General features: G+C 36.5%; 2 protein-coding genes across 6 annotated transcripts in view; one reads left to right on the top strand and one right to left on the bottom strand.

Moving 5' to 3' along the window:
- LOC110382741 (uncharacterized protein) overlaps window positions 1-26,753 on the bottom strand; it is a 63,781-nt gene that overhangs the window by 1,113 nt on the left and 35,915 nt on the right. For 2 of the 5 annotated variants that reach the window (XM_064042864.1, XM_064042865.1), the window contains 8 exons: window positions 26,507-26,625; window positions 25,645-25,795; window positions 15,228-15,426; window positions 14,513-14,619; window positions 2,326-2,529; window positions 1,625-1,747; window positions 736-1,306; window positions 141-310 (listed from right to left, as the gene is read on the bottom strand). In XM_064042864.1, the coding sequence (XP_063898934.1) occupies window positions 1,118-1,306; window positions 1,625-1,747; window positions 2,326-2,529; window positions 14,513-14,619; window positions 15,228-15,426; window positions 25,645-25,795; window positions 26,507-26,625 (1,092 nt within the window). In that variant the 3' untranslated portion in view covers window positions 141-310; window positions 736-1,117. Of the gene's footprint in view, window positions 1-140; window positions 311-735; window positions 1,307-1,624; window positions 1,748-2,325; window positions 2,530-3,780; window positions 11,066-14,512; window positions 14,620-15,227; window positions 15,427-25,644; window positions 25,796-26,506; window positions 26,626-26,753 lie in introns of those variants that run through there. The other 3 variants (XM_064042862.1, XM_064042863.1, XM_064042866.1) reach the window with 3 other exon arrangements.
- On the top strand, window positions 15,786-18,524 carry LOC126053719 (uncharacterized). The gene is made up of 3 exons (XM_049836492.2): window positions 15,786-16,736; window positions 16,935-17,153; window positions 17,564-18,524. The coding sequence occupies exons 1-3, from the start codon at window positions 16,698-16,700 to the stop codon at window positions 18,254-18,256; spliced, it is 951 nt and encodes a 316-aa protein (XP_049692449.2). The 5' UTR covers window positions 15,786-16,697; the 3' UTR covers window positions 18,257-18,524.

The raw sequence follows: 26,753 nt of genomic DNA, 5'->3' as shown, positions 1-26,753 counted from the left end.
GCAATTCTCGTCTGAAATCTGATAACTTAGCTAAAAAAGAAAAACGAAAAAACCTTTCATATTTGACATCCAAGTTAAGATCAGAAAATATATGTGTGTGTGTTTATGTATGTGTGTCTGTGTGTAATGTGTGTACTCACCTGGCGTCGTGTTTCAGAGCGTCTAACACATGTTGCAGAGCGCTGGGGTTGTCCTTAATGGCGGCGAGGCTTTTGTGCGTGATGGAGCGAGTTTCAAGCAGCAGTTGACGCATCGCTGTCTTGGCCGCTGACTGTTTGTCGCGCTGGTAGTCGCGGAATTCGCGTTCCATCTGTGAGAGTAAAGGAAAGTTTAGATGAAGAGTATTTTCAGCCGTTTAAAAAGGCTTTTTATAAACAATTTTGACACAATTTTTAGGTAAAAATGGCGCCGAAAGCGTTAATGCTTTGCCGTCATTTAGGCGGATGAAAGTAGTATTTGTCTTAACTGACTTAGTAAAATATGATGTAGGTAAATTTTTGGAGTTCTCAAGTACTTTTTGGGGCGCTAGACTTACTTGTAGGACGCTAGTGTTACCTGCGGGGCGCCAGTGTTACCTGCTCGTCGCTAGTGTTACCTGCTCAGCGCTAGTGTTACCTGCGGGGCGCTAGTGTTACCTGCTCAGCGCTAGTGTTACCTGCTCGTCGCTAGTGTTACCTGCTCAGCGCTAGTGTTACCTGCGGGGCGCTAGTGTTACCTGCGGGGCGCTAGTGTTACCTGCGAGGCGCTAGTGTAGACGGGGGCGCCGGGCTCGTCGCCCAGCATGGCCTTCACGTCCCGCCAGTGCGCGGTGCAGCTGGTGCCCTTCTCGTTGAGTAGCGCCCGCAGCTTGTCGCGACGCTAGTGTTACCTGCTCAGCGCTAGTGTTACCTGCGAGGCGCTAGTGTAGACGGGGGCGCCGGGCTCGTCGCCCAGCATGGCCTTCACGTCCCGCCAGTGCGCGGTGCAGCTGGTGCCCTTCTCGTTGAGTAGCGCCCGCAGCTTGTCGCGACGCTAGTGTTACCTGCGGGGCGCTAGTGTTACCTGCGGGGCGCTAGTGTTACCTGCGGGGCGCTAGTGTTACCTGCGGGGCGCTAGTGTTACCTGCGGGGCGCTAGTGTTACCTGCGAGGCGCTAGTGTTACCTGCGAGGCGCTAGTGTAGACGGGGGCGCCGGGCTCGTCGCCCAGCATGGCCTTCACGTCCCGCCAGTGCGCGGTGCAGCTGGTGCCCTTCTCGTTGAGTAGCGCCCGCAGCTTGTCGCGACGTTTGCTCGCTAGAGCACTTGTGTGTTGCATGAATAGACGCTCCTAAGACAATAGATGGTTCAAGGTCAAATCATTTATCTATTAACATCGGGCCATCAAATATAAGTCTTCTCCATGCCATAATACCATCACTTTAACAGGATGTGTTAACTTAGCCTAAGCCCACAATTTTAAACAAAAAAACCATCGAATACTTTCCCCAACAAAAAAAAAAAACAGGATTTCTTCTGAAGTCCACACTTCGAGTTTTGACACCCTAAAACTCCGATTTTTGTATTTTTCAATCTTTCAGGACGTTTCTCTAAAACTATAAAAATAACACACATATACAAAGAAAAACAACATAAAAAAGTAACAAACCTTATCATCCTTAGTGAGGAGTTCAGCGAGGCTGTACCGGTGGTCCTTCTTGAGCTGCTTCTTCGCGTCCCGCCACGACAGGTCGGGGTTGCGAACCAAGTCTGCCAGTAACGCGTTGAAATGCTGCAAACAATTGTTATATGTCAGTGCTGGATGGATCACAGTATAGTAGCTAGAGTTACGGGCCCCGCGGCTATAGGGGCCTCTGAAAGTTCTAAGCTATTAAACTGATAGTTCTTTTACGCCGCTTGGCTGTTGCAGGAAATGTAAAATTGGGAATTATTGAACACATACACAGTTGTGAGATCAAGTCTGGCGTTATGGGACCGCTAGATTGAGTTCATCATACACGACCAATTTAATACTGTTTATGTAATTTATGTAAATAGGCTCAGAAATAAGTCTTTAACCTGGATATGAAGAAAATAAACTATTGTATATTATTTACTGTTCTGTTAGTTCGCCAATATTCTACACTAGCTTTTTTCCCGCATTTCCACCCACTTCCCGTGGAAACTACTTCCCCTTGCCGAATAAAATATAGCCTACGTCAGCCAGGGATAGTGTCCCAACACACACAGTGAAAGAATTTTTAAATCAGTTGAGTACTATCGAAGCCTTTTCGATGCAAAAAACAATCAAATCGTTCCTCTTTATATATTAGTGTAGATAGATATAGAAGTACATATGCCCTCACTCACCTGCACAGCCTCATCCCTCTTATGATACTCCCGTTCCTTATCCCTATCCCTGAGACTGGTGGCCAGCGCCCTCTGCACCTCTCGCTCCCTCTCCTTGATGGAGGCCTGGGCCCGCGCCTCCTTCTCCCGGGCTGCTGTCTCCGCGTCCGACGCCGTCTCCAACTCCTCGGCGTCAGGCTCTTCCGTTTCCTCTGGTGGTGGCTCCTGGTGTTTGAGGATTGGGAGGTTTTTAGACTAAGTGGATGTATGATTTTCTTTGGCGAGAGATCCTGGCTATTATCGTAGAATTCGTAAAGCCAAGATGGCTACCCATTAACGGAGCGATCACGACAATAATTTCTGTGCCTAAAGATCGATCGAACCGTGCGGATTTCGATAACTTAGCAAGCAGGCAGCTACTCAGCAACATATTGCAACGGTGCTTAAAAAACCCTTACCTAATATACGTGGCTTCAGTACCTGACACTGAATCGACTAAGTAGACCAACTAGTGATTTCAACGCGACCCGGGAATCGACCCGAGATATACAAGGACAAAAACAGTCCTTTATTTTGGCACTTATACATAATATATCTGCTTTCTATTTGTAAAAAACTGACTGATTAACCATATAACAAGACTTATTAGTACTTAGTAATTGGTAATCCGTGTCTCCAGACACACAGACATTGTAAGTCCCCGCTTAATCAGGGCCCCGATTCTCCTAAGTTAATAATGTCAAAATCGAATAGAAATCGAATCGCAATATGATCGTAATAGCAGTTTTAACCATATCGGGCATTCTGCTACTAATAAAAGACCAATCGTATTCGATTGACATTTGATTGGTGTGCGATTGGTCTGCTATTTTGATGATTTTGGTCTATACGGTAGTTTGCTGTACAATCATTTTGCAATCGTAAATCATTTGCAGACAAAATGATTCATTATTGAATGACAGAAAAGGATAAAAACTTTTATTTCAAAGAAAAAATAACGGAATGCCACATACGCTTCAATCGTAATCGACTCGAGATTGGATATCAGTCGAATCGAGTCGAACGTCAATCGAATGGCGCTTAAGTAAAATTAGGAGAATCGGGCCCCAGGCTTGAATTTTCCTCTTGGCTTTCAATCATGAAAGGTTTTGTAAGTTTACTATATTTTAGGACTACAGGGCTATGACCCACAGTATGACGAGTGACAGGGGGAAAATGGAAGGAAGAGGATGATGGAAGAAGAAGGGCTATGGCCCACGATATTCTTACTCTGGCCTACTCTATTCTGGCTACAACCCGCCCTATTCTTGCTAGGGCCTGTGTTGTTTTTGTGCTACGGCCCGCGTTATTTTCGCTACGTGCCCCTACGTTATTCTTGCTAGCTGCCCCGCGCTATTCTTGCGCGGGGCAGCTATACTTGCAACAGTCCTCCTTATTCTTGCTACGGGGATTAAAGGGGAACAAAAATACAAAACATACACAATCATGAATTTATTCACAATAATAAAATCTAAACATTTTCAATCATAATTAGTATATAAAACCTATGTACAGATTACATAATATAAACTAGTGACGGTACAAAATGTACTTATTATAGAAAAATGCTCTCTTTACCAACGGCTGTAGGTTTGAAATTGAATAATTTTGAGTGCTAAGTCTAATTCACGTAGACCGTATGTAAGTTTTGCATCTGAAATTTAAAGTCAACCGCATAATAATAATAATACATTAGCATCCCATCACAATAGCCCAAGTAGTTTTCATCCATAGTTAGCAATAGTATAGCACAGAACCGGGGATTGTCCTTGGGTACATTTCTATAGTGTATACAGGGATAATCGTCGGTTTTGTGTCACCATTTCATTAAAGTTGTCTCAAAAGGGCTTCAGCGTGTTGGCTTCGGCCCCACGTTCGCCTCCCAAAAATCCGGGACTCTTTAGTCCCGAGGTCTGGTCTTGAGACATACAAAATAATAGAAAATCTATTTTATTTCTTTCTATTAAGGGCCTATTTTCAATCATCACATAACTTTTATCTAAGGAATAAATATAGCGGTTTAACATAATTTTCTATACAGAAGCTGTCAAAATGTCAACATACCACTTATTCTTCCCAGCAATAACACATAGGAAGTGGTGAAGGGTAGGCGTTTTGGGGGCTGTCTTTTGTAAATTTCTGACGTTCGAAAAGTGCTGTTTTGCAGCCTAATTTTGATTTTGATTCATATTTGCCAAATATAAGTTACCTAGCGATTGAAAAATCGGCTCTAGAATGAATTGATGAAAGTGATATATTTTTTTGAAATAAATTAAACTGTGTCTGCAATGAGGTCCAGTTTACATGAATTAGACTTATTGAAAATAGTATGATATGATAGTTTAGAGTTACCGAATGGGAGGTGAATTTCATACTTTTGAGACCTAGTCAATTATATCCAAATGAAAAAACTGTGAACCAAAACTGTGTTTTTCCAAAACGTATATCATTGAACAACCTAACATTATTTTCTGCAAAGATAAAAAAATCATGATTTCAATATTAGAGGTACTTAAAATTTTGTTTCTAACTTCACCTTGAGTTTTTTTTTTGTACAAACATATTGATATTTCCTGACAAACCCTTTAGTATTTTTCAATCAAACTATCTGCGCTTCTCTATAACCTGTATTTCTATATCAATATCTAATCTCAAACCAACGGATAAGTTTTAGAAATCGAACGTAAATATTTGAGAAAAATACGGTTTAGGAGAGGGCCAGTAAAGGGCTTCATAGATTACTTTTTTATAAGTACAGTGAATGTGAAAGGAACGCGAACTTCTATTAAAATCTAATATATCGCTTAAGTTTTAATATAACGTATATAGTGTAGGCTAGTAAAACCGTGGTGGCCTAGTGGGTAAAGAACCAACCTCTCAAATGTGAGTGTGTCCGATTTCAGGTCAGGCAAGTACCAAAGCAACTCTTCTAAGTTTGTATGTACTTTTCTAAGTATATCTTGGACACCAATGACTGTGTTTCGGATGGCACGTTAAACTGTAGGTCCCGGCTGTCAGTGAACTATCTTGGCAGTCGTTACGGGTAGTCAGAAGCCAGTTAGTCTGACTCCAGTTTAACCAAGGGGTATTGGGTTGCCGGGGTAACTGGGTTGAGGAGGTCAGATCGGCAGTGGCTCCTTGTGGCACACTGGTACTCAGCTGCATCCGGTTAGACTGGAAGCCGACCCCAACATAGTTGGGAAAAGGCAGAAAATGATGAGATTTGAGAAAACTCTGACACTAGGGCTTGTTAGGTGATTAAACCTACAGCTCACTCGATAAGAAATAGACAATTTAAAGAGGTATTTCTATACTAATATTATAACTGAACTTTGTTCGCTTGAACGCGCTAATCTTAGAAACTATGGAACTTATTTGAAAAATTACTTCAGTATTACCTAGCCTTTCACCAGCAGTTTCACCGTGTCCTATAGAAGATACTTTGAGCACTTGGATAAAAAGTAGCCTTAATATCCACAAAATGCTCATTTGTTCCCAACAATATCATAACAAACAATACTAGCTTCCGCCGGTGGTTTCTCCCGCATCCTGAGAGACTTGCTTTGCCCATCCGGATAAAAACAAACAACAACACAGATATTTTTCTAAATCAGTCCAGTAGTTCCTAAGATTATCGCGTTCAAACTAATCAAATTCATAAAGCTTTATAATATTAGCATAGTTTCAACAATTTCACCAACACAGAAAGGCACCAACCATAACTAATATTATTTTATTTACCACTAGCTGTTCCACGCGGTTTCACCCGCGTCCCGGGGGAAATCTTCCCGCACCCGGTTAAAAAGTAGTATCTGTCCTTTATCAGGCTCAAGACAAACAGACATACAGAGTAACTTTCGCATTTATAATATTAGTAAGGATTGGCTTATTCATCATCTCCTGAGCCTTCTCCCAACTATGTTGGTGTCGGCTTCCAGTCTAACCAGATGCAGCTGAGTACCAGTGTGCCACAAGTAGGGCTGCCATCCGTCCGGGTTTCCCCGGATTTGTCCTCGTTTGGAGGCCATCCGGGGGCCGTCCGGGCGGGGTTTCAAGAAGTGTCCGGGGAAAACCCGGACATTTTTCATGTAAGGAAGAACCTCATTGAATTGAAGTATATGTTAATAGTAAATGGATTACAAATTAGGTATTATTTTGTTTAAAGAAAATCGTACTCGTTCGGGGAAAAATGCGATTTACGCCAAATGTCCGGGTTTTTTTTAATGTTTGTCCGGGTTTGGCGAAATTCGAGATGGCAGCCCTAGCCACAAGGAGTGACTGCCTATCCGACCTCCTCGACCCAGTTACTGGTACTTATTGAAGGATTATTAATAGGACTTCAAGTTGTCAATTTTCTTTATACGTTATGTTAAAACTGAAGCGACAAAAAATACGGTAATATTCATATTAAACTGTAGACACCTAACATTTAATGTCAAATTCCTATTTAATGAATAAACTGTTTTATATTGAATTCAAATACACGAATATTTTAACCGTTTTCGAACATAGATTTCCTACTATTTATTTAAACAAGTGAACTTTTGACTCACATACAACTTGACAACTATTGACGGTACGTCACGGCATGGTTAAGTTAGATAAAATAAAAATATAATTTAATTATAGGGAAATAAAGTTAGAATTCTATTGCTATAGATCATATTGAAATTTAAAACACGGTAGTTATAACAAGTCAAATTCAAAACTTTAATTTAACTTTCAAACACAGTTCCTTACTACGAATACTAATTTTGACAAAAAAAAAGTAAAAAGTAAAACCGTCAAAACGTTAATTTCAAGATTTTAAGATTCTACCAAATGAATAAAATAAAAGATTTAATTTTTGACCGATTTAACAACCAATTTATATCTTCATAGTAAGTAAAAATACCGATTTGTACCGTCAAGAGTTGCCAAGCCTTGGAAATTGCATAATCTAACACTGAATTGTATAATCGTAACATCTATTAATACAACAGGGTTCAAGGGTTCACGAGGGTTCAACGGGTTCACTAGGGTTCATCTTTTGAATATCCACCAAAATCGTATACGGAGCATTTTTATTGGGACATTAATGGGGAGCTTATTTCTATAAACATATTTGTGGCTTAAAACTTGTATTTATTTAAATTTTTTATGCGCTGTACACACTGAAATGAAATTTTGTAACATTTATTATTTAAACATTGAAAATACGACATTAATGTACACATTGAAAATGTCCTGACTCAGGAATCGAACTTCAACTACGAACAACTATATTATAAAATACTGTGTATCCCAAACTTTATGAGACGATTAAACAATCGCCTTCAGTGTGTATAGCGCTTAAAATTCTGTACGTAATACATTTGGACTTGGCACTTAAAGTGACAACGTACCATGAGAAATATTAAATAACTTAAATTATATTTTAAAATATGTACAATATTCATCGTTGATACGACTGTAGCGAAATTCCGATACATTGAAAATATTTAATTCATATTACAACAATATATTATTGTCATTGTAAATATAATATTTTTGTATCGGAAACCAAATTGCTGTCAAAATTTATCATAATCTGCAATAATATGCGTCCCTTGCAAACAAACGCAGGGTTAATAACATGCATCCTAGGGTTCGTAGCTATGAACCCTAGGGTGCACGAACCTGTTTCACCAATTCTAGATAGGTATTATCTATCTAATTAATTCACAACTCTATTCGTTTAATTACCTAGCGGGTACTTTTAACCGTCACTTTTCTGTCTCAAAACAGGGTTTAATTCTTAACTGTATCTGACCGTCATAAATGTAATCGTATTTATCATATAGTTCTGACGTTCAAAATAACTACAATCGTCTGACATTCTGAACTAAATTATTAGTTTCTCAGAAATAATGTCTTAATATGACTAGTACTTCATACATTTGTAGAAAATCGTCAAACGTTTGCAATTATTTTGATCGTGAAATCTAGTGTAGTAAAAATGTTTTATTCATATGGCAACATGCAGCATACTCGCATGGCTTTGTTATGACAATCCGTGTGGCAACACCGTATGCTCAATAATAGACAGACAAACATTTATTTATGTATATTAATAGTTACTAAAATAATCATCTCTTACACGCCTTCTTTAAGAACCCGTCAATTTCAAAATAAAATCACCAATCAATCAAGACCAATCTCTGACAGATTGGTTTTGATTAGACAAGGAACCCGAACGCCTCGTTAGTTGTAGTAAGTGATCCCGGCTACCGCACGTTGCTTGAGCTACAAGAAGGCGCCTGACCTACCTGCTTTATGGCATCTCCGCTAAAAATTTAGGTCTATCTGTAATTGAGCATACAGTAACTGCTAAAATTATTATTATTTTCTATTCATATCGATTAAAATCAGAATCGACACACAACTGTGTCACATAGCTTCATATCGACTATTGTACTGTATACAGGGTGATTCAAATCGCACGTATGCTAAGGTCTCGACTCCACCAAAGTGGAGCGAAGTTTAAAGCCACGTATTCACTGGGAAACAATGTTTCAGATACACAGTTTCTGAAACATCACGTAGATGTTTACAGCAACAATGTTTCGGAAATTCTGCCGACCACAGAAACAAAATTATATATACCACAGAAACACGTGTATATTGATATTGTTTTTGAAACAGTGTTTATAAAAAATTGTTTCTCAGTGAATACATGGCTTTAAAGAAACCAATAGAATTTCTCCACTTAGGGATACTGATGATGATGTTCTCCTAGCCGATTATCGGCCACGGCGGCTGTTCTCATATAAGGAGATCAGCTGCGCAGGACATGTTATAGTGCACGAGCATTAGCTTGTACTGCGGTGCACTCAGTATTCCTTCACTCTCATGGCGCGATGCGACGACAAGCCCACACCAGCGGCGAGAGAGCACAAGCACCACCGACATTAACGTGCTACTATTGAGTGAGCGATATAATAACGAATTTATATTGGTTGTATAAAAATTTCTCCGCTTTGGTAGATTCTGAGCCTAAGTGCGAACCGAATCACCGGTCATTTAAGTAAGATAATTCCTAAGTTTTACATTAAAATCTAACCTTAAACTTAAGTTTAAAATGTACACTTTTTTTCAATATTTACAATGTCCAAAATGTTTTAAAACATGACAAACGTGTGGTGGAATGACTGGCTTTCAGACAAACAGGATTTTATGTCTCATCATAAATGTCAAGATTATAAGATAATATATTTTGTCAATATAGTTTAATTTTCTCATTATTTGTGATATTTTACGTAATTATAACATTTACATAAAGTGCGAGAGACTAATATTTTTTCTCCAAACTGTAAAAAAATAAGTCTTTCTATTTCTTTTCTTTATTAATTTGACGCCGCTTTCGCTGGATATGATTTGGTTACAATAGCGAAATTTTGTTACTCTGAAAATCTATACTTGATGATTAACGCTCATTCTTTCTCTGTATGAGAAGAGGCCTGGGACACTAAAAAGGCATAAGTATCTTGTGTGAATTAAAAGCCAGTGATCCCGCGACACAGTTACAAAAACACACAAAACTATGAACTATTGTTTTTCACTGAGAGTCTATTGTTGACGTGTGGGCAGTCTGTGAGAAATAATACATAAATGCCGGCTGTCCGTTGCATTTGAAGCTTGAGAACCAGATTGGGAACCAATGTGAAATTCGTGGGCCCAACTTGAAATTTACGGGCACCAGATCAAAATTAAGGACACCAGGTTGAAATCTTGGACGCTAGTTTTAAAAATCCAGTTGCCAGACTGGATTCACTTAACAGCCGATTGTGGTGCTGATAAATATGATTTTTGGGATACCAGAATAGTAAAAGCATATAATGAATATAATGCAAAATATTAATATATTTAACTGTTCTTCTTATCGAGTAAGCTGCAGCATCAATTATCTAACAAGCCCTAGTGTCACAGTTTTCTCAAATCCACCTGTCAGCTTCCTATTGACTGATTAAAAATATTGTTTTATAGTTTAAATCAATCAGTATTTTATATTTGTAATAATATTTGTTTGTCAAGGTCAATATATGCAAGTCAATTTTCATATTAACTTAAAGCGCTGTCTTCCCTATTTCATAAGTTAATCACAAAATTGTCTTACTATTTCTTAGACCTTTCTGGGACCAAACAAATGCAACGGACAACCAGGCAACCAGTCAAAAAACCAAAAAGGCGAAAAACCTTAAAACATTCAAACTACCCACACTTCATGGGAGCAAGAACCAAAAACAGCGCACTAATTGCGCGATGATCTTCGCCCGAAGAAAACGTACATCAAACACTATTCTTTCTCCGACTTCTTTCGCTTACGCTTCTCCGTCTTGTCAGCCTTATCTTGCTTCTTCTTCTCCACTTTTTTAGGCACGGCCGGCGTTTCTGTCTCCGGTGATTGGAACTCCTCTGGTTTCCGCTTCTTTGGGGGCGGTTTTATCGGGGACTTCTCGACCTTCTCTGGCGTTTGCGCTACTTCTTTCTTTGAAGAGCGCAATTGTTTCGGAGAAGGCTGGTCTTCTTCGGACGTGGATTTGGTTTTCTCCGCTTTGGATGGTTTGTCCTGTTCCTGCTGTGACCTGCGCGTGGTCTTGGCGGGTTTCTTGGCGTCGTCCTCGCCGGGGATGCCGAGGATCTCGGCCCACTGGTCCGGAGGGGGGGTGGGCTGTTTCCTCTCCTCCTCGGTGTCTCCCTGTTTCTGTTGGACAAAGGGAGCGAGTGAGGTTTCGTTGCGAACGTCCAGGTTATATCCACAATGTTTTATAAACTTTTGAACCGTCATAAAACATATCTTATTTGGTAAAAACGCCTACACAAATAGACTGACCCCCCCACACAGAGACATTTAATGGTTACTTAAGCCATTCGTTAGTGAAGGATTTGTATGACATTCCGTCACTAAGGAGTGACTTAAGTAACCATTAAATGTCTCTGAGTGGGGAGGATAGACGGATATACTATTTTCTTATAACGCTCAGCAGATAAGAAATATGAATGTATGCATAGACGGTTCAACTGAAAAACATTGTGGATACAGCTCTTAAGACACAAGTAAAGCGAATCTGCATCGGACAATCAATTTACTAACTGACACGGCCTTAGAATTAAGACAAAAACGTCAAAAAATTTAAAATAAAACACTAATTTTAATATATAGGAAAAATCTCGGAGAATATTTTTTTTTATATTTAACCATGTCGTAGTGAAATCTCTGCAGCTCTGCATTAGTATCAAAATAAATAAGAAAAAACAATGAAAAGCGCATCTCAAAACCAACTTTTGAAATTACAAGTCACATTGCAGACAATCCTACACTGCAGAGTTCGTAAACTCTGCAGCGAACGTCGTGAAACGTTGATTTACACTTGACAATCGTTGAAGCGAGTCTTCTGTGGACAGAATGACGGAATGCAGAGTTTTGAAGCCACATTGCAGAGCTGCAGAGCACGATTCCCTAAGGCCGTGTGTCATAAACTGCGGGCGTGTCACTACCGATTGCTACAGAGCGTGTAAGGTCACATTTTAAATAAAGAAAATAAAATTGTTTTAAACTGCAGACTTTTCTCTGCATTCTGTGGATAATTGTACAACTGTGTTTTTTGTAGGTTATTGGACAAAGACTAGAAAAGACAACATTTTATAAATATTTTCTTCTTGTTTGAGTCTACCTATTTGGGAAGTCTTATTCTTAAAATTTACTGATAGAAATTTCTCTCTTCCACGCTAAAACTACTGGACCGATTTATATGTTGGTACTCAGATAGTCTCATGGAAGGCAGTTCCTTTAAGATGCTTAATGCTCGGAACCGAGTTGACTTTTGAAATATTACATATTTTGTGTAATATCGAAATAAGAAACACATCCATATGTGTTCAATGCGGAATTGTGAATGTGATCTTTCGTTAAGATGTTTTCCAACTCACGTTAAAATAATTATATACTGGAGTGATTTAAGAAATAAGCCCCCAACCCTGCAAAAACCAGAAGTAAATTAGGATTTTAATATAGTGACAATGAAAATGGAATTCACCTACTATACTATAACCCGACAAAACCATACCCATAGACAATCATCCACAAAGAAATGAAATAAAGGCCTCAACACACGCCACTCTGCAGACTCTGCAGAGTAGAACCGTGAGTGTCGGCTTTAATGTTTAAAATGTGACCTCCGGTGTTATTTGATACGCCCCTTTGGCTAAGAATGCACTTTTGGAAATCTGGCTTATTGTCATAAATATATAGTTAGACATTGTCTACGTTTAATTAAAATGTGAAACTTGACAATTTAATTCTGTAATAACCACTACCACACTTTCTGGCGTAGTCGAGTAAATATGACAAAAATCTAGGACAAAAATATCTATGTTAGCGTTTAAGTTAAAAAAAATATCCGTGGACAATATCTAAGAATAAAAAATTGCTTTTTGTGATTCCAAAAGTGCATTTTTAACCAGATCCGATGCAGAAAACGCCGCAATCACCGCCCGTCGCTCCGTTTGTCCGTCGCATTCTCATAAACTACGCAATTCTGCAACCAACCACTTATCTGCATTAAGCACTGCACTCGAAATGTTCCTTTTTTTGGAAATCATAGGAAATAGCCACCCGCAGTGTATGACAGTCGGCACTATGTGAAATAACCCGAAATAGCCATTTTAAATAGCCTCAATTCACACCTTTAAAAATGGCCCGCGATATATTTGAAAAAAAAAAAAAAAAGAAAAACAAATATCCGATCGAAGGTTTTCGTGGTAAAAATATATCAAATTTTCTCATTTGTAAATTAAAAAAATAATGTTTACGAACATTAGGAGACTTGATTAATTATTAAAAAAAAAAAAAAATTATTATAATTTTGATTAAAATCTATGTACGTACCCGAATCTCGTAGACGACGCAACGTGGATGAAACTTAATATACCTTACAATCTAAAGGTTTGGGTAAATAAAACGAAGTATTACTATATTTATTATCAAGCTGGAAATACATACAATAAATATTAACTATTTTATAGATCTTGATTGACCAATAACTATGTTTTGGAAGAAAGTGTAACCTGTAGATCCCGGCTGTCATTTGAAAATCTTTGTCAGTCGTTACGGGTAGGCAGAAGCCAGAAAGTCTGACAACCAGTCTTACCCAGGGGTATTGGGTTGCCCGGGTAACTGGGTTGAGGTCAGATAGGCAGTCGCTCCTTGTGGCACACTGGTACTCAGCTACATCCAGATAGACTAAACATATTTGGGAAACGGCTAAGCAGATGATAGATAGCAATATCTGGCAGATAGCATTAACTATCAGATAACTAACTGACACTATTGGTAACCAGTAAAACTGGATCTTATTGATCTAAAAAGGAAAACTTAAATGTAATGATATCTATAAAATAATTAATATTATGTACGAGAACACACATTTTGAAATAAATAAATTAAAAAAAATACCCTTCTTCGGCAGTCGGGTAAAATACACGAAAAAAGAATGTCCGACACAGTTCCGCAATAAAATCGCTTAGCAGTGTCAAAAATATGATATTACAGAAAGAATATATTTACTTGAAAATAAGTCGATATTTTTTAACAAAATATTTTTTTCTTGTAGTAAACTTATGGTTTAGAAATTTTTATAGAAAAACTCTCAAATTTTGAATAGATACGACAAATAAATTAACCAGTAACTCCGTTCCCAATAATCGATCTACTTGTTCTAATGTTTACCTTATATTAATTATTTAACACTAGCTTTTGCCCGCAACTTCGTTCGCGTGGAATAGTGACTACCAGCAGATTTTTGATTTGACCAATAGATGGCGCTATATGTCCGGAATAATTTCATTTTTATTTTTTTTTGTAATAAAAACTATCCTTTGTCCTTTCTCAAGTTTCAAACTATGTCTGTACTAAATTTCACACAAATCGGTTCAGTAGTTTAGGCGTGAAGAAAAGACAGACAGACAGACAGAAAGACAGACAGACAGAGTTACTTTCGCATTTATAATATTAGTTTGGATTTGGATAACCTGTATGGGGTTAATATCAAATTCTATCGTGTATCCTCAAAAATTATATCTTAAGTAAAAATCAATAAATAGATAGATGGGATATTGGGAACGTCGTAAACCACTATAACAAAGTACTTACGTCTCCCTTCTCTTTTTTCTTGTCCTTCTTGTTGTCTTTCTCTTTCTCCTTCTCCTTGTCGCGCTCCTTTTCTCTCTTCTCCTTCTTGCCGCTGCTGCGTTCTCGCTCTGAAATCATATGAAAGATTATGAGACTCTCCTGTTAAGAAACAAGGTTTCTAAGACCCAAGTGGAAAGTCTTGAAATCCGACCAAATTCAGCTACGGCGGCTGTTCTCATATAAGGAGATCAGCCAGCTGCGCAGGACATATTAGCACTCTCAATTCCTTCACTCTCACAGCGCGATGGGACGATAATTCGAGTGGAGTGAGATTACAAGCAGGACCGACATTAATATGCTTTCCAATTCCAATGCACGGGGGTGTATACAATCTCGAACAATTCATAAATGACATAATTTATTTATCAAAGTAAGGTTTATAGAGTGACTTTTGTATTTGACAGCCTTGAAACATGGGCATAGCATAATCTCAAGCAAAAATATAATTGAGGAATTCATTCAAGTTACACATTCATAGATCAAATAGCAAAAGAAAAAAAAACTGGAGAAACGCGAGTCGGACTTGCGTACGAAGGATTTTTATAACAACAAACATAAAATTTCAACTGCCTATCACGGTTCCTTGACACGCCCGGTAAAAGAGGTACAGCGAACTCTTAGTAATAGGGCCCCGTTTAACCCTTTAGATACCATAAAAAAGCTCAAAGCGACTCACTCTTCTCTTTCCCATCTTTCTCCTTCTTCCGTTCTTCCTTCACCAGCTTGCAGTACTCCTTAAAGTAGTCTTCTCTCATGGTGCTGCTCTCCACGGCCTTATACCGCGGGTCGGCGTCTATCTTCTTCTTGGCGTCCACCCATCGCGCGTGTCTGTCCACTCCCTTCTCTTTAAGCAGCGCTATGAAGTCAGTTTTCACCTATAAAACGAGACGGCTCCACTTTATTTGAAGAAATCGTTGGCGGTTATACAGGAGGTGAATGGGGGGTCGTTTCTGGGAATTTTTTGGGGGTCTTTGGAAAATAAATTTGAGGTTTAAGGCTTTGTTGCTGGCGAAAACAATATTTTTGGGAAATGAATAGTGTAGTTCGATTATTGAACTATGAATTGAGGTGGTGTAAAATGGGTGTAAAGCGGTTTGTATATCGATAAATTGATAAGAAAAAGGTCTTATATTCTCAAGACTCCCCGCCATTTAAAATAGTATAAAATATGTAATGATTGTCCCTAACGGACACTTAAATATAATTCAGGCCAGGCAATTAAATGACCAAATAAAAATATGAAAAGGAGATTGCCACGGGGCAGGTCCCTTTTGTGGTATCGTGTGCCTGAATGGAATAATAACCTAAAAATATTGTTTATTTTTTTGTTTCCAAATTATTTTTTATACAATTTCTTTCACCCTGGGAATAAAGTTAAAATTAATTAATAGTTAAACATTACGTCGACATCCGTTTGATTGGTAAACAAAAAAAAGTTGCCAGATATCAAATAACTATTGAAAATTACGTATTTTAATCAATAGAGTAATCGATATCAAAACAAAACAGTTATTAAAAATAAAAAAATACAATTATTTTTAATTATTATTCTAACTATATTCATGATAAGTCTATATTGTTGAACAGATAAGATAAGATAGATAAGATAAGAGCGATTTTAAATTAAAATAAAAGCCTTACGTAATTTAAAAACTTAAATCGATTTATTAATGATTAAATATAATTGCTCTGGCAACATTTACTTGCGCATGTCACATCACTTTGACGTTCGTTCGTTGTGTGTTCGTGATTGCTTTGTATAATACGTTGAGTTTTGAATTCCGTATTTACTTAGTTATTATTTACGATACGTGCCTTTCTGCTACCACCGAGTTGAGCTAATAAGTTCCTCGCGTACTTACTTTATGTTTTGTGAGATAATTGACTCCTCTTTGTGAGATATTGACTCTAAGTGCTTGACTCTTGTTTGTGCTGTTCTTTGTGAGATAAAGTGCTATTCTTGGAGAACAATTTGACTCTTAGTGAAATCCTTGTGTGATATTGAACTCCCGAACTGTTTTGTCAGAACTATGTCTACCCCAGCCAGAAGTCGGGCACACCGCCTGTCTTACCGACGCTGTATTAACTGTTCCCTTTACTAGCGTCTAATTTACGCCGGTATACAGTTGAGGAGTTGAACGAGCAAATGACAGTTCTTCTACGAACTTGGACAACGCCTACACCTGTAAGTTATCGTGTGCATAAACAATAATAATTATTGTGGACAATATAAATATAGTGGTTAAATGCATTATGCAAACTCAAAATAACATTTGATTAGAGTAAACTTAGCACTGTAAACTTAGTTCTTTATGAGAGTTTATGTATTTACAAGTTTAAGCAGTTATAAATATAGAATAGTATAGAATATAATCTTTTCCAGGTAACGTCAGATGATATCCTATGTATTGAATGTTATTTGCTGTTGCAAGAAAGGATATTGTCAAATATAACTGGATCCCACGAGGATATATCACCTGCATATGGTCACTTAAATGTTTGTTATGGATGTGGTATCTCTGTTGCAAGTCGGAGAACCCACAGAGTTGAGTTAGACTGTCCACAACGTAGCATGATTTTAAGATGGACTTTAGCACATCTGGTGAGTATTATTTAATAACATTCTGTATCATCACGCCTATAATCCCCAATCACAAGCGTGACGACGATTAGGCAGAGGTGTACCTAACAGTACACAATACATTTTGTCAGTTATGTTCTAAGTAATAACGGTGAGACCATGCAATCAACCAGGCACAAACCCAGTATTCCAGGCTCTTCTGGTTACTACTCATGAAATCTTAATGGAAATACCCAGAAACCCAATCCTGGAACTGAACCTGAGATCTCATACCCTGCAATTGTGTTTAACATTTTCTAAATAATGTTTCAGAAAAAATGCTGCATAGTTTATTTCTAATTGATGCTATTTTTATTCATATGCTTGCACAATAACAATATAGGGTTTGGTACCTATTCTGATATTCACTAATACCAACTATTTCATTTTAGGTTCCACATTTACAAAAAGTGTGCATTCCTTGCTGGTTAGCAGCAACTCGGGAGACGAGACGTTTGGAGGTTCAAGATTCAAACAGACCTGCAAGGGTCATGGATGCAGCTCTATCTTCATTAGAAGACCCCGAGATACCTGAACCACCTCCAATGCCAGCTCCAACATCTCAACCACAACAAGCATTACGAGTTCAATCTAAGATTAACTCACAAAAGTATAAACGAGTTGCTGCAGCTTCTCGTCACTGTATGTTTGTAGGCTGTGATAATGATGAACGTCTTTTAGTACCTATGACTATAAAGGAACTGTTGTTATTGCAGTACAATATATATATACCTTTAAATGCTAGAATCTGTCATCACCATTTATATAGCAATCAGTGGGATGAACTGACTACCAACCTAAATGACTTTACTAGCTTTCAAGTTGATGATATATTTTCCATACTGGAAAGAGCTTCTCAAAGAAGTTTAGATTTTAATAATATTGCAGCAATGGATGCACATTTACGCCATTATTGGCTGGGACTTACAGAGATGCAGTTTAATGAAATATTAAATAGCCTTCCTACTTTACATAATAAGGTTAGAAATCCTAGCCTTGCATTAAGCACATTTCTTGTTAAACTTAGGACAGGGGACAGCAACCAAAGACTGGCAACTCTTTTCAATTGCCACGATCTACATTAGAAAAAAATGAACATTGTTAGGGAATGTTTAAAAGAACATTTTGTACCAATGCATTTGGGAGTTAATCACACTAATATACAAAATGTGGCCTCACGTAACAGGACTATTCCTGAAGGTCTATTCGGAGACAGTAGCATGGCTCCAGATTCTAAACCTGCTATTGTCATATGTGATGGTACATATGTTTATGTACAGAGTAGTAGTAACTACAAATATCAGAAACAGACATATAGTCTACACAAATATAATAATTTGGTTAAACCCTTTTAATCACATGTTGTGATGGATATATTTTAGAGTGCATTGGACCATATGAAGCAACAAAAATGACTCGACAATCATGAGTGATCTATTTCGTAATGAAAGTGGTCCAATGCGCTCATTTTTAGACAGGGGATGTCTTTATATTGGATAGGGATTTAGAGACGTGATCCCTGAACTCCAAAGCTATAATTATAAAACATACATGCCTGAGTCATTATTGGAAGGTGAATTTCAATTGACCACTGACCAAGCAAACAAGTCTAGGTGTGTGACTATGTGTAGATGGGTAGTTGAAATTGTAAATGGTCGCATCAAAAGAGACTACAAACTGTTTCGACAAGAATATTTTAACAGAGCATCAACACACCTTATGGATGATTTTAAAATTGTTTGTGCCCTTTTGAATAAATTCCACCCAACAATTGAAGATAGACCTGACGCTGCAGAGTATGTGCAAATTGCTCAGGCGAGATTAAACAGTAGTAATTATTTGGGGGAATTTATTCGAAGGGATAACATCAATAGGAGACGTACGGTTTTCCAAAACATAGACAGCAATGCTCCCCATTTAGATCATTTTCCAAGATTAACTTTAGATGATTTAAGAAGATTTGCATTGGGATCTTACCAATTAAAACAGGCTAGATCCTATTATGGGGAGCACATAAGAAGTAATGGTACTTATAATGTTGAAGTAAGCAATGATGTCTTGGAAGAGGATTTGCCCTTAATATTGGGTCAAAATAATTATTTAATTAGGACTAGAATTAAGTCCCGCCATGTGAGCCATAAAACATATTACTCTTATTTGTTGATAAGTAGAGATGAAGATCGGGCAAATTCTTTAGAAAGTATCATTGCTTACTATTGTAACTGTCTAGTGGGTAACCGTACGGTAGGGTGTTGTGCTCATACTATGACAGTATTGTGGTATTTAAGCTGGGGCCGCTTCAACAATGTGAGTGCTCCAGCTCAATCTTTGGACGAAATATTTTATGAAGAATAAATAGTTTATTCATGTTTTGTTTTTTTTTTATTTCCCTTGCTATTACTAAAATAATAATAACTATCAATAACGGTAATTATGAGTCTATACTAATATTATAAAGAGGAAAGATTTGATTAGGTAGGCTATAATTTATCCGGGTATGGAAAGGTGTTCCCGGGGACGCGGGTGTAACCGCGGGAAACACATAATAACAATTCCATTACTTTATGCATAAATAGAGACATAATTCCATGGTACTGCTATTTACAGTACATATTTCTATGCTCATAGTGATCTATAGTCCATGTCAATTTCTAATTATAACCTATATTCTTAAAACAGAAAAATAATGATATCTCTTGAACCAGGGTGAATAAATGAAAAAAGGTTTCTGATTATGAAAATGCAATGTTTTTCCTATTAGTTAAAATAAAAATCTTCAGGGCACAAACATTTTTCACTGGGACCCAACTTCCCTTACAAAACGGGCAATCTCCTTTATAGGTTTATTAATGATCATAGTTAGATCTGTGAAATTTTTATTTCATTGTGTCGGTATCCCAAGGGAGCCGGCACAATAATAGTTTTTTTTTAGCCCCGTGTTGTAATACATTTTCATGAAAAATTAAGTTTTTAGGACAGATTTTTTTAAGTGGGTATCAAGGTGATATTTCATAAATGGACTCTCATCTAGGTACTTTAACAGGCTTTATTATAAAGACGTATTCGTTCATGGCTCTGAAACTACAGAACCATTCATGACAGCCCACAAAAAATATTTTTCTAAGATTCAAAAATGTAAGTTGAAAATAAGCCAAGCAACAAGCCTTGTAAAATAACAAAATTCGCTGAGCAAACTCCTAAAAACCACCCCCGTTTCACCCTTAACGCACAGAGCAACGGCGAACAATACTGAAAAAAACATTATTATTAATAAAATTAAAAGCTGAAAAGTCCAAAATTATTAAATGAAAAACCTGTGGAGGGAAATACTGATTAATTCCTGAAAGAGAATATTTATTAGTGTGTATTTTGGTAGACGGAAGTATGGTACAGAAATAAAAAAATATGTTTTTCTTTAGAAAAATATTTTATTACCTACTCTTATAACACTAAAATCAAAGTATTCAAATAGGCATTTACGGGAATCGAACCCGTTGACCAACAGACAAATTCTGCTATTATTGGTAAAATATTTCTTAATTCTATGGTATTTTAGAAACATAGGATCTCAATTTTTTTTAAGGTGTGCACTTGAAGTGTAATTCCATGTGTACTGGTTTGGGAATCGAACCCAAACCTTAATAACACATAGGTATGAGAAAACTAAATTACCACCGCAGGGAATCGAACCCAGGCCGTTACACCCTATAGAGGGCAACAATATCAAAAATATTTATTTCTAAAAAGGGAAATCCTGGGAATCGAACTCAGGTAAGCCACGAAAAAATCTTTAGGACTAAAAATATAAATGTATCACACAATTTCCAATATCAGGAATCGAACCCAGATATGATATGGAAATTTGTCGTTTATCCATTATTTTCTAAAAGTATTACCGTGGAATCGAACCCGGTATGTGCAAGTTTATGTATAAACATAGTAAAATAAGATAGTAGAACATAGTAGGATTATATCAAATGTGATAAGAAGCTAAAGTATGGTGTAAATACAAGGTTAGTTAATATTCATTGTAAACAGACTCAAACAAATCATTTTATATTATAAAGAAGCAAACTTTGCGTTTCTTTATTTGAGAGATAATCTCTGAAACCTCTGACAGGTAAAAAATATAACATAACAAAATGATCAGAATTAGATAACAGAAAATATGAAAAATTATGGACTGATACATTTTTTTGGAGGAAGATGTACTGAAAAGCATTTTTTTGTGATTAAAAAAACACAAATTATCAGAAAATTCAACAGGATTTTTTTGACAGAAGAAAATATGGCAACACTAAAAAGTATACTTTGTTTGAGTCTATAATAAACAAAAACTAACCTTGCACAGCCAAAAGACTTAGTTTTATGACTTATAATTTAAATATAAAAATTATAACAAACGAAAAAAGTGCCTTACAGTTTATCATAAGCCTTTTTATCGTCCCACTGCTGGGCATAGGCCTCCTCTCACACGAGAAAAAATTATGACAAAGTAAATTGTGTGAAAGCGATCACTAATCCATATCATGTACTTATGTTAATAACTTTTCATTATTTCAACATTAAAAAACACAGATTTTTATAACTTCATCATTAACGGCGCAGGATTCGAACCCACGATGTACTAAAACACTTAATCACCACGCATGCTCAATGCTGGTATTTCAGACTTTGTAATTCAGGTTTCAAATGTATCATATAAATAATGACTGTATAATGACTTGATATGTACTTCCGTTTACCAAAATATATTATTATTCCTAACTGAACTCTAAATATCTTTGTATTGTTACGAAATTGAACTAATGTTACGAATGAAATATTGCAAATATTAACCAGACAAATACTTTTTTAATGTTGAATTTTTAACTTTATCATAGTTTTATTTTGAAAATATTGGTAGTATGAATATAATAATATATCAGGAAACCTTTCACAGCTATTGATAGTTTGTGTTATGGGTGCTAACATGACCGATAAACTACATATTTATATCCGAAAAAAGGCTGCACACGTGTCTATTACACAAATATGGACAGTTACCGGGGATCGAACCCGGGACCCTATGTTCAGCAGTCCAGCATGGTGACGTTAAAATATTATTAAGTTGGCCTTCGACAAATATAGGACCAAATGTGTGTTATCCGACTGCCAAGGTCTATGCATTTTCTTAATTTATAGATAGCTGTTCCCGCGGTACAAAATATAAATGACAAAAATTATACAGTAGGAATCGAACCCACCCTAAAAATATTAAAATTTAAAGTAATTTTCTCATATTTTGTTGAAATTTTGGATCCATATCCATCCCAACATTCTAAAACTTGAAAACATAATTTAATGAAATTAGCTTTATAGCTATGTGGAACAAACATACTAACATACATGCATAATGATTACTTTACTGTAGACGGGTAAAACCCTAAAATTACACTATAAGGATTATTTTAGCTTCAGTATAATTTCATCACCATAATATTAGTTCAATTTCGCATAATTAAGTAAAACTTGACTATTATATTTAATTTTAAATATATCGTACATTATTTCAACAAAAAGGAGGACTCGACAACAATTTAATATCATTATTTACTTTTTCAAAACTTTAATATTTACGAAAATTCTCAATAAAAATAAGAAATACTGAATTAATTTCTAAAAAAATCTTCAAAATGAATGACTGAACACCGAAAACCGACATAGATGAAATAAAATACAACAAAAAAACGCTGAAAAAGAAATGATTAGTTTTTTCCTATTTTTTTTTCAATTTTCAAACTTTTTTTTCTGTAAATATTTACATTCAGTGACGAACTCCCATCACCATTACTTAGAGCTGGCAACATTCGCTCGTAGGTGTTGCCAGCACAATAAAATTATTTTTCGTCGTTGAGCGTGGCAACACTGCCTATTTAGCATGCATCTTGAAGCTCGAAGTGGGGGAATTAATATCTCTATATAATAATAAGAAGGTTTTTACAATGTTGGGAAAAGGGGCAATTTTTTTGAACACAAAAATTTAACATCCTGTATTGAACTTTCATATACAGGTTGTAGAAATAAAAGTTATTTTTTATATTATTTTTCAGTTTTTTTTTTTTGTAATTATGTTTTTTTAACGGCCCCCGTTCCCACCACTGTAGGCAGTGTTTCCTTTGTATCTAAATTGTTTGTTAATAGTACTATAATCATGATTGATTGATTGAGCTGCTTAAAATATGTCTAACCTTCAAATTTTTCAGTCGACGCGGCTTGGCCGATTGACGATTTTATTATTTAAATAAAAAAATCCCCAAAGTCATTTACTTTTTGCTCAAGTTTAATTTTTTATTCATTAAACTGAGCAATATTCGTATCAAATCCTGGAATTTAAATGTTTATTTAATTTTGAAATTGAGAAAAACTCAGAAATAAGTACCCAAAAACATCAATATTTTTCTTTTTAAAAATAAAACTATCGACCAAAAATTATTTCTTTACCAAAAAAATTACAGATACTCGACTTTGCTGCCCATCAAAAGCTATGCCAAAAATGAGATATTCGAATGAATATTTTTGCTAATACCTTCTTGTATCAAAGGGTGAGGTTTTAGCCGTTTAGCCGTAGCCTAGCCAAATCGTCAATGGGCCAGTCGCGGGCGTGGCCGGTCCGCGTCGTCCGCGCAGGGCAGTCGCCGCTCCGCTACCGAACAACCAACGCTAACATTGTCTTTCAAAGGCTAAAAGGGGGCGCGGGGGATGTCTCGTGACGAAACGGTTATAATTTTTTTTATAAAAAAATTGAAAAAAGAATCTTGATTTAATTTTTTTTTTCATCTTTAATATTTTTATGAATTTTAAAATGTAATCAAGAAAAATGTTCGTCAAGAAACACAGCCGACATTAAAAAGAAATGGGTTTAAAGAGAATCATTATCATAGTATAAAATCATGATATCAATTACTTTAAAGAGAAAATATCAAATATTACATTACATACGTCTCTGGTATCGGTTTGACACTTACAAAAAGTACAAAAATCAATATTTCTTTTTATTTATTTTTCAGGAATAACTATTAAGTAAATATTTTTTTATTTAAAATGGCCAAACCAATATCATAGACATAATAAAAAAATTCAACAAGTTTAAAAATTCATTTCATTCAAAAATGGCAATTAAATTATAAGTAGGAAAAAAACATTAGCACAGCTTCATTCCCCACAGAAGAAAAAAAAACTGCACGGGAATCGAACCCGTATTCGTAACATTTTAAATCAACCAGGAATCGAACCTGATACTCATAATTCAGGAACAATCAATAAACTTCAAAAAGCTAAAAACAAGAAAAAATATATTAACATTCGCATCGAAATATTCAAAGTTGAACGACCCGGGAATCGAACCCGAGTACACTGCGATCACTATTCCAAAAATATTGAAAATATCTGCTGAAAAAAATACACAATAAGAATCTATATTAGTTAAGAGCATATGTATATAAATTTTTCTTTATTTATCACTAGCTGTTCCCAGCGGTTTCATCCGGGTACTACCTTCCGCAATCGGGTAAAAAGTAGCCTATGTCCTTTCTTAGGCATTAGATCATATGTGTACCAAATGTCGTTTAAATCGGTCCAGTTGTTTTGGCGTGAAAGCGCTATAGACAGACGGAGTTACTTTCGCACTTAATGTTGTGTGCCTCATTACACAAAATACCTTTTTTCCACGTTTAATTTCTCAGTTATTTTTTATTTGTCCCACGGCTGGTCAAAAGCCTCTCATTCTCATTGATAATGTTTTTATCAAATGTATGTTATACTATTATATTCATTCTCATAGTATATGAGTATTAACATTTCTATAAAATTAGCTATCTCAGATTATCTAACGTTTTTGCGGACATAGACAGACGTGATAGACTAATGGGTTCCGTACAATACTTTTGTATGTAGGTATATCACGCCAAAAATATTATTTAAATGTTGTCTTAGCCAATTTCCTTTACTGCATAGCTCAAAAGTAATTTGTTTTATAATTCCTAATACAAAAATGTGAGGCCAATCACATTTCATTATCAAAATATCAAATTTTTTTACGCTGAACATGGCATTATCTATTAGATTTCAACTCCACCCAGAAAAAAGGTTTTCTATCACCACATTTCAACTCAAGTCTCTTTGGTATAATAAAAACTAGCTTTTCCCAGCGGTTTCACCCGCTTATCCTAGCAACCGAAAATGTAGCCTATAGCCTTCCATAGATGGCTTATTTAATACTGAAATCATTTTTCAATATCGGCTCAGTTTATTCGAGCTAAGCTAACTTATAAAATACCTTTTCAACTGCCTTTCCAAATATCAAATCCAAATACCATTTCCAAATACCATTCAAACTAACTTGATACTTTTCACCAAAAAAATCGCTCAAAAACATATTAAAACTGAATTTTTCATCATTGTGAAGTGCTATACACCGCCAGCAAGTCCTCACCTGTTCTCTGGCTTTCTCTTTCTCTTCCTTCTCTCTCTTGCGCAGCTCGGCGAGGTACTCGTTGAAGTACGTCTCTCTGTCGCGAGCCTTGTCTATACCTTTGTAACGCTCGTCGCGACCGTGTTTTGAGGTGAACTCGTTGAATGATGACCTGAAATGGGTTTGGATGTTATTTTCTGGCTTGTGGCTAAGTGGGTATGTTGAGGGGCTCGTGGCACACTAGTGTGTCTGATCTGTCACTGTCTATCTGATCTCTTTAAACTAGTCTTCTGGTGTACTCAGCTGCAACCGGTTAGACTGGATGCCGACTCTGCCCTAGCCGGGTCTTGAACGTACCATAATTATGTATCATATCATATCGTTTACTGCATTCCATAATATGCACTAGCTTCTGCCAGCGTTTTCACCCGCATCCCGTGGGAACCTCTGCACGAACTCGGATAAAAAGTAGCCTATAGCCTTCCTCGATAAATGGGCTATCTAACACTGAAAGAATTTTTCAAATCGGACCAGTAGTTCCTGAGATTACCGCGTTCAAACAAACAAACTCTTCAGCTTTATAATATTAGTATAGATTAGGTTGAAAATATAAAATTATTATTATTATGTACATCTCGTAAACTACATGCTTGCAATAAAAGACTGTGACTAATCTTTGAAAAAATATTTAAAACGATGTCCCTACTCTTTCACCCGCTAGCCGAGGAAATTGTTTCTCGTACTCGGATAGGAAAAAAGTATCTTAGGATCATCTCCTGTTGTTAAGCTACCCCCATCAATTTGCAACCACATAGGTTCAGACGTACTTCGGTGGGGATTTGAATTGCTGGAAAAGGCTAGGCAGATAAAGATGACTACTAACTTGGAGTGCAGCTTGGCGTCGTCCATGAGTGCTCGGAAGGCGACCTTCTTCTGCGCGAGTCGGTTCTTCTTCTCCTTACGCTCTTCCTCAGCACGCTCGCGAACGTATTGGTCGAATACCTGGGGAAGATTAATTTATTTATTTAACATTTTTGTACACACACATTAAAGAAAGAAGACAGAAAACAAAGAATTTACATTTTTAAATTATATTATTATCAATTAAAATGTTATAAAAAGAGTTTTTA

This window comes from Helicoverpa armigera, chromosome 30, assembly GCF_030705265.1.
Source record: "Helicoverpa armigera isolate CAAS_96S chromosome 30, ASM3070526v1, whole genome shotgun sequence".
Lineage (NCBI taxonomy): Eukaryota > Metazoa > Arthropoda > Insecta > Lepidoptera > Noctuidae > Helicoverpa > Helicoverpa armigera.
Note: the sequence above shows the minus strand (reverse complement) of the source record. Positions and strands in the feature narration are given on the sequence as shown.

Coding starts and splice junctions, on each gene's coding strand:
- LOC126053719 (XM_049836492.2), top strand. CDS start 16,698: ATGACAGTTCTTCTACGAACTTGGACAACGCCTACACCT. Junction 16,737..16,934: donor CTTGGACAACGCCTACACCT/GTAAGTTATCGT, acceptor AATCTTTTCCAG/GTAACGTCAGATGATATCCT. Junction 17,154..17,563: donor GATGGACTTTAGCACATCTG/GTGAGTATTATT, acceptor ATTTCATTTTAG/GTTCCACATTTACAAAAAGT.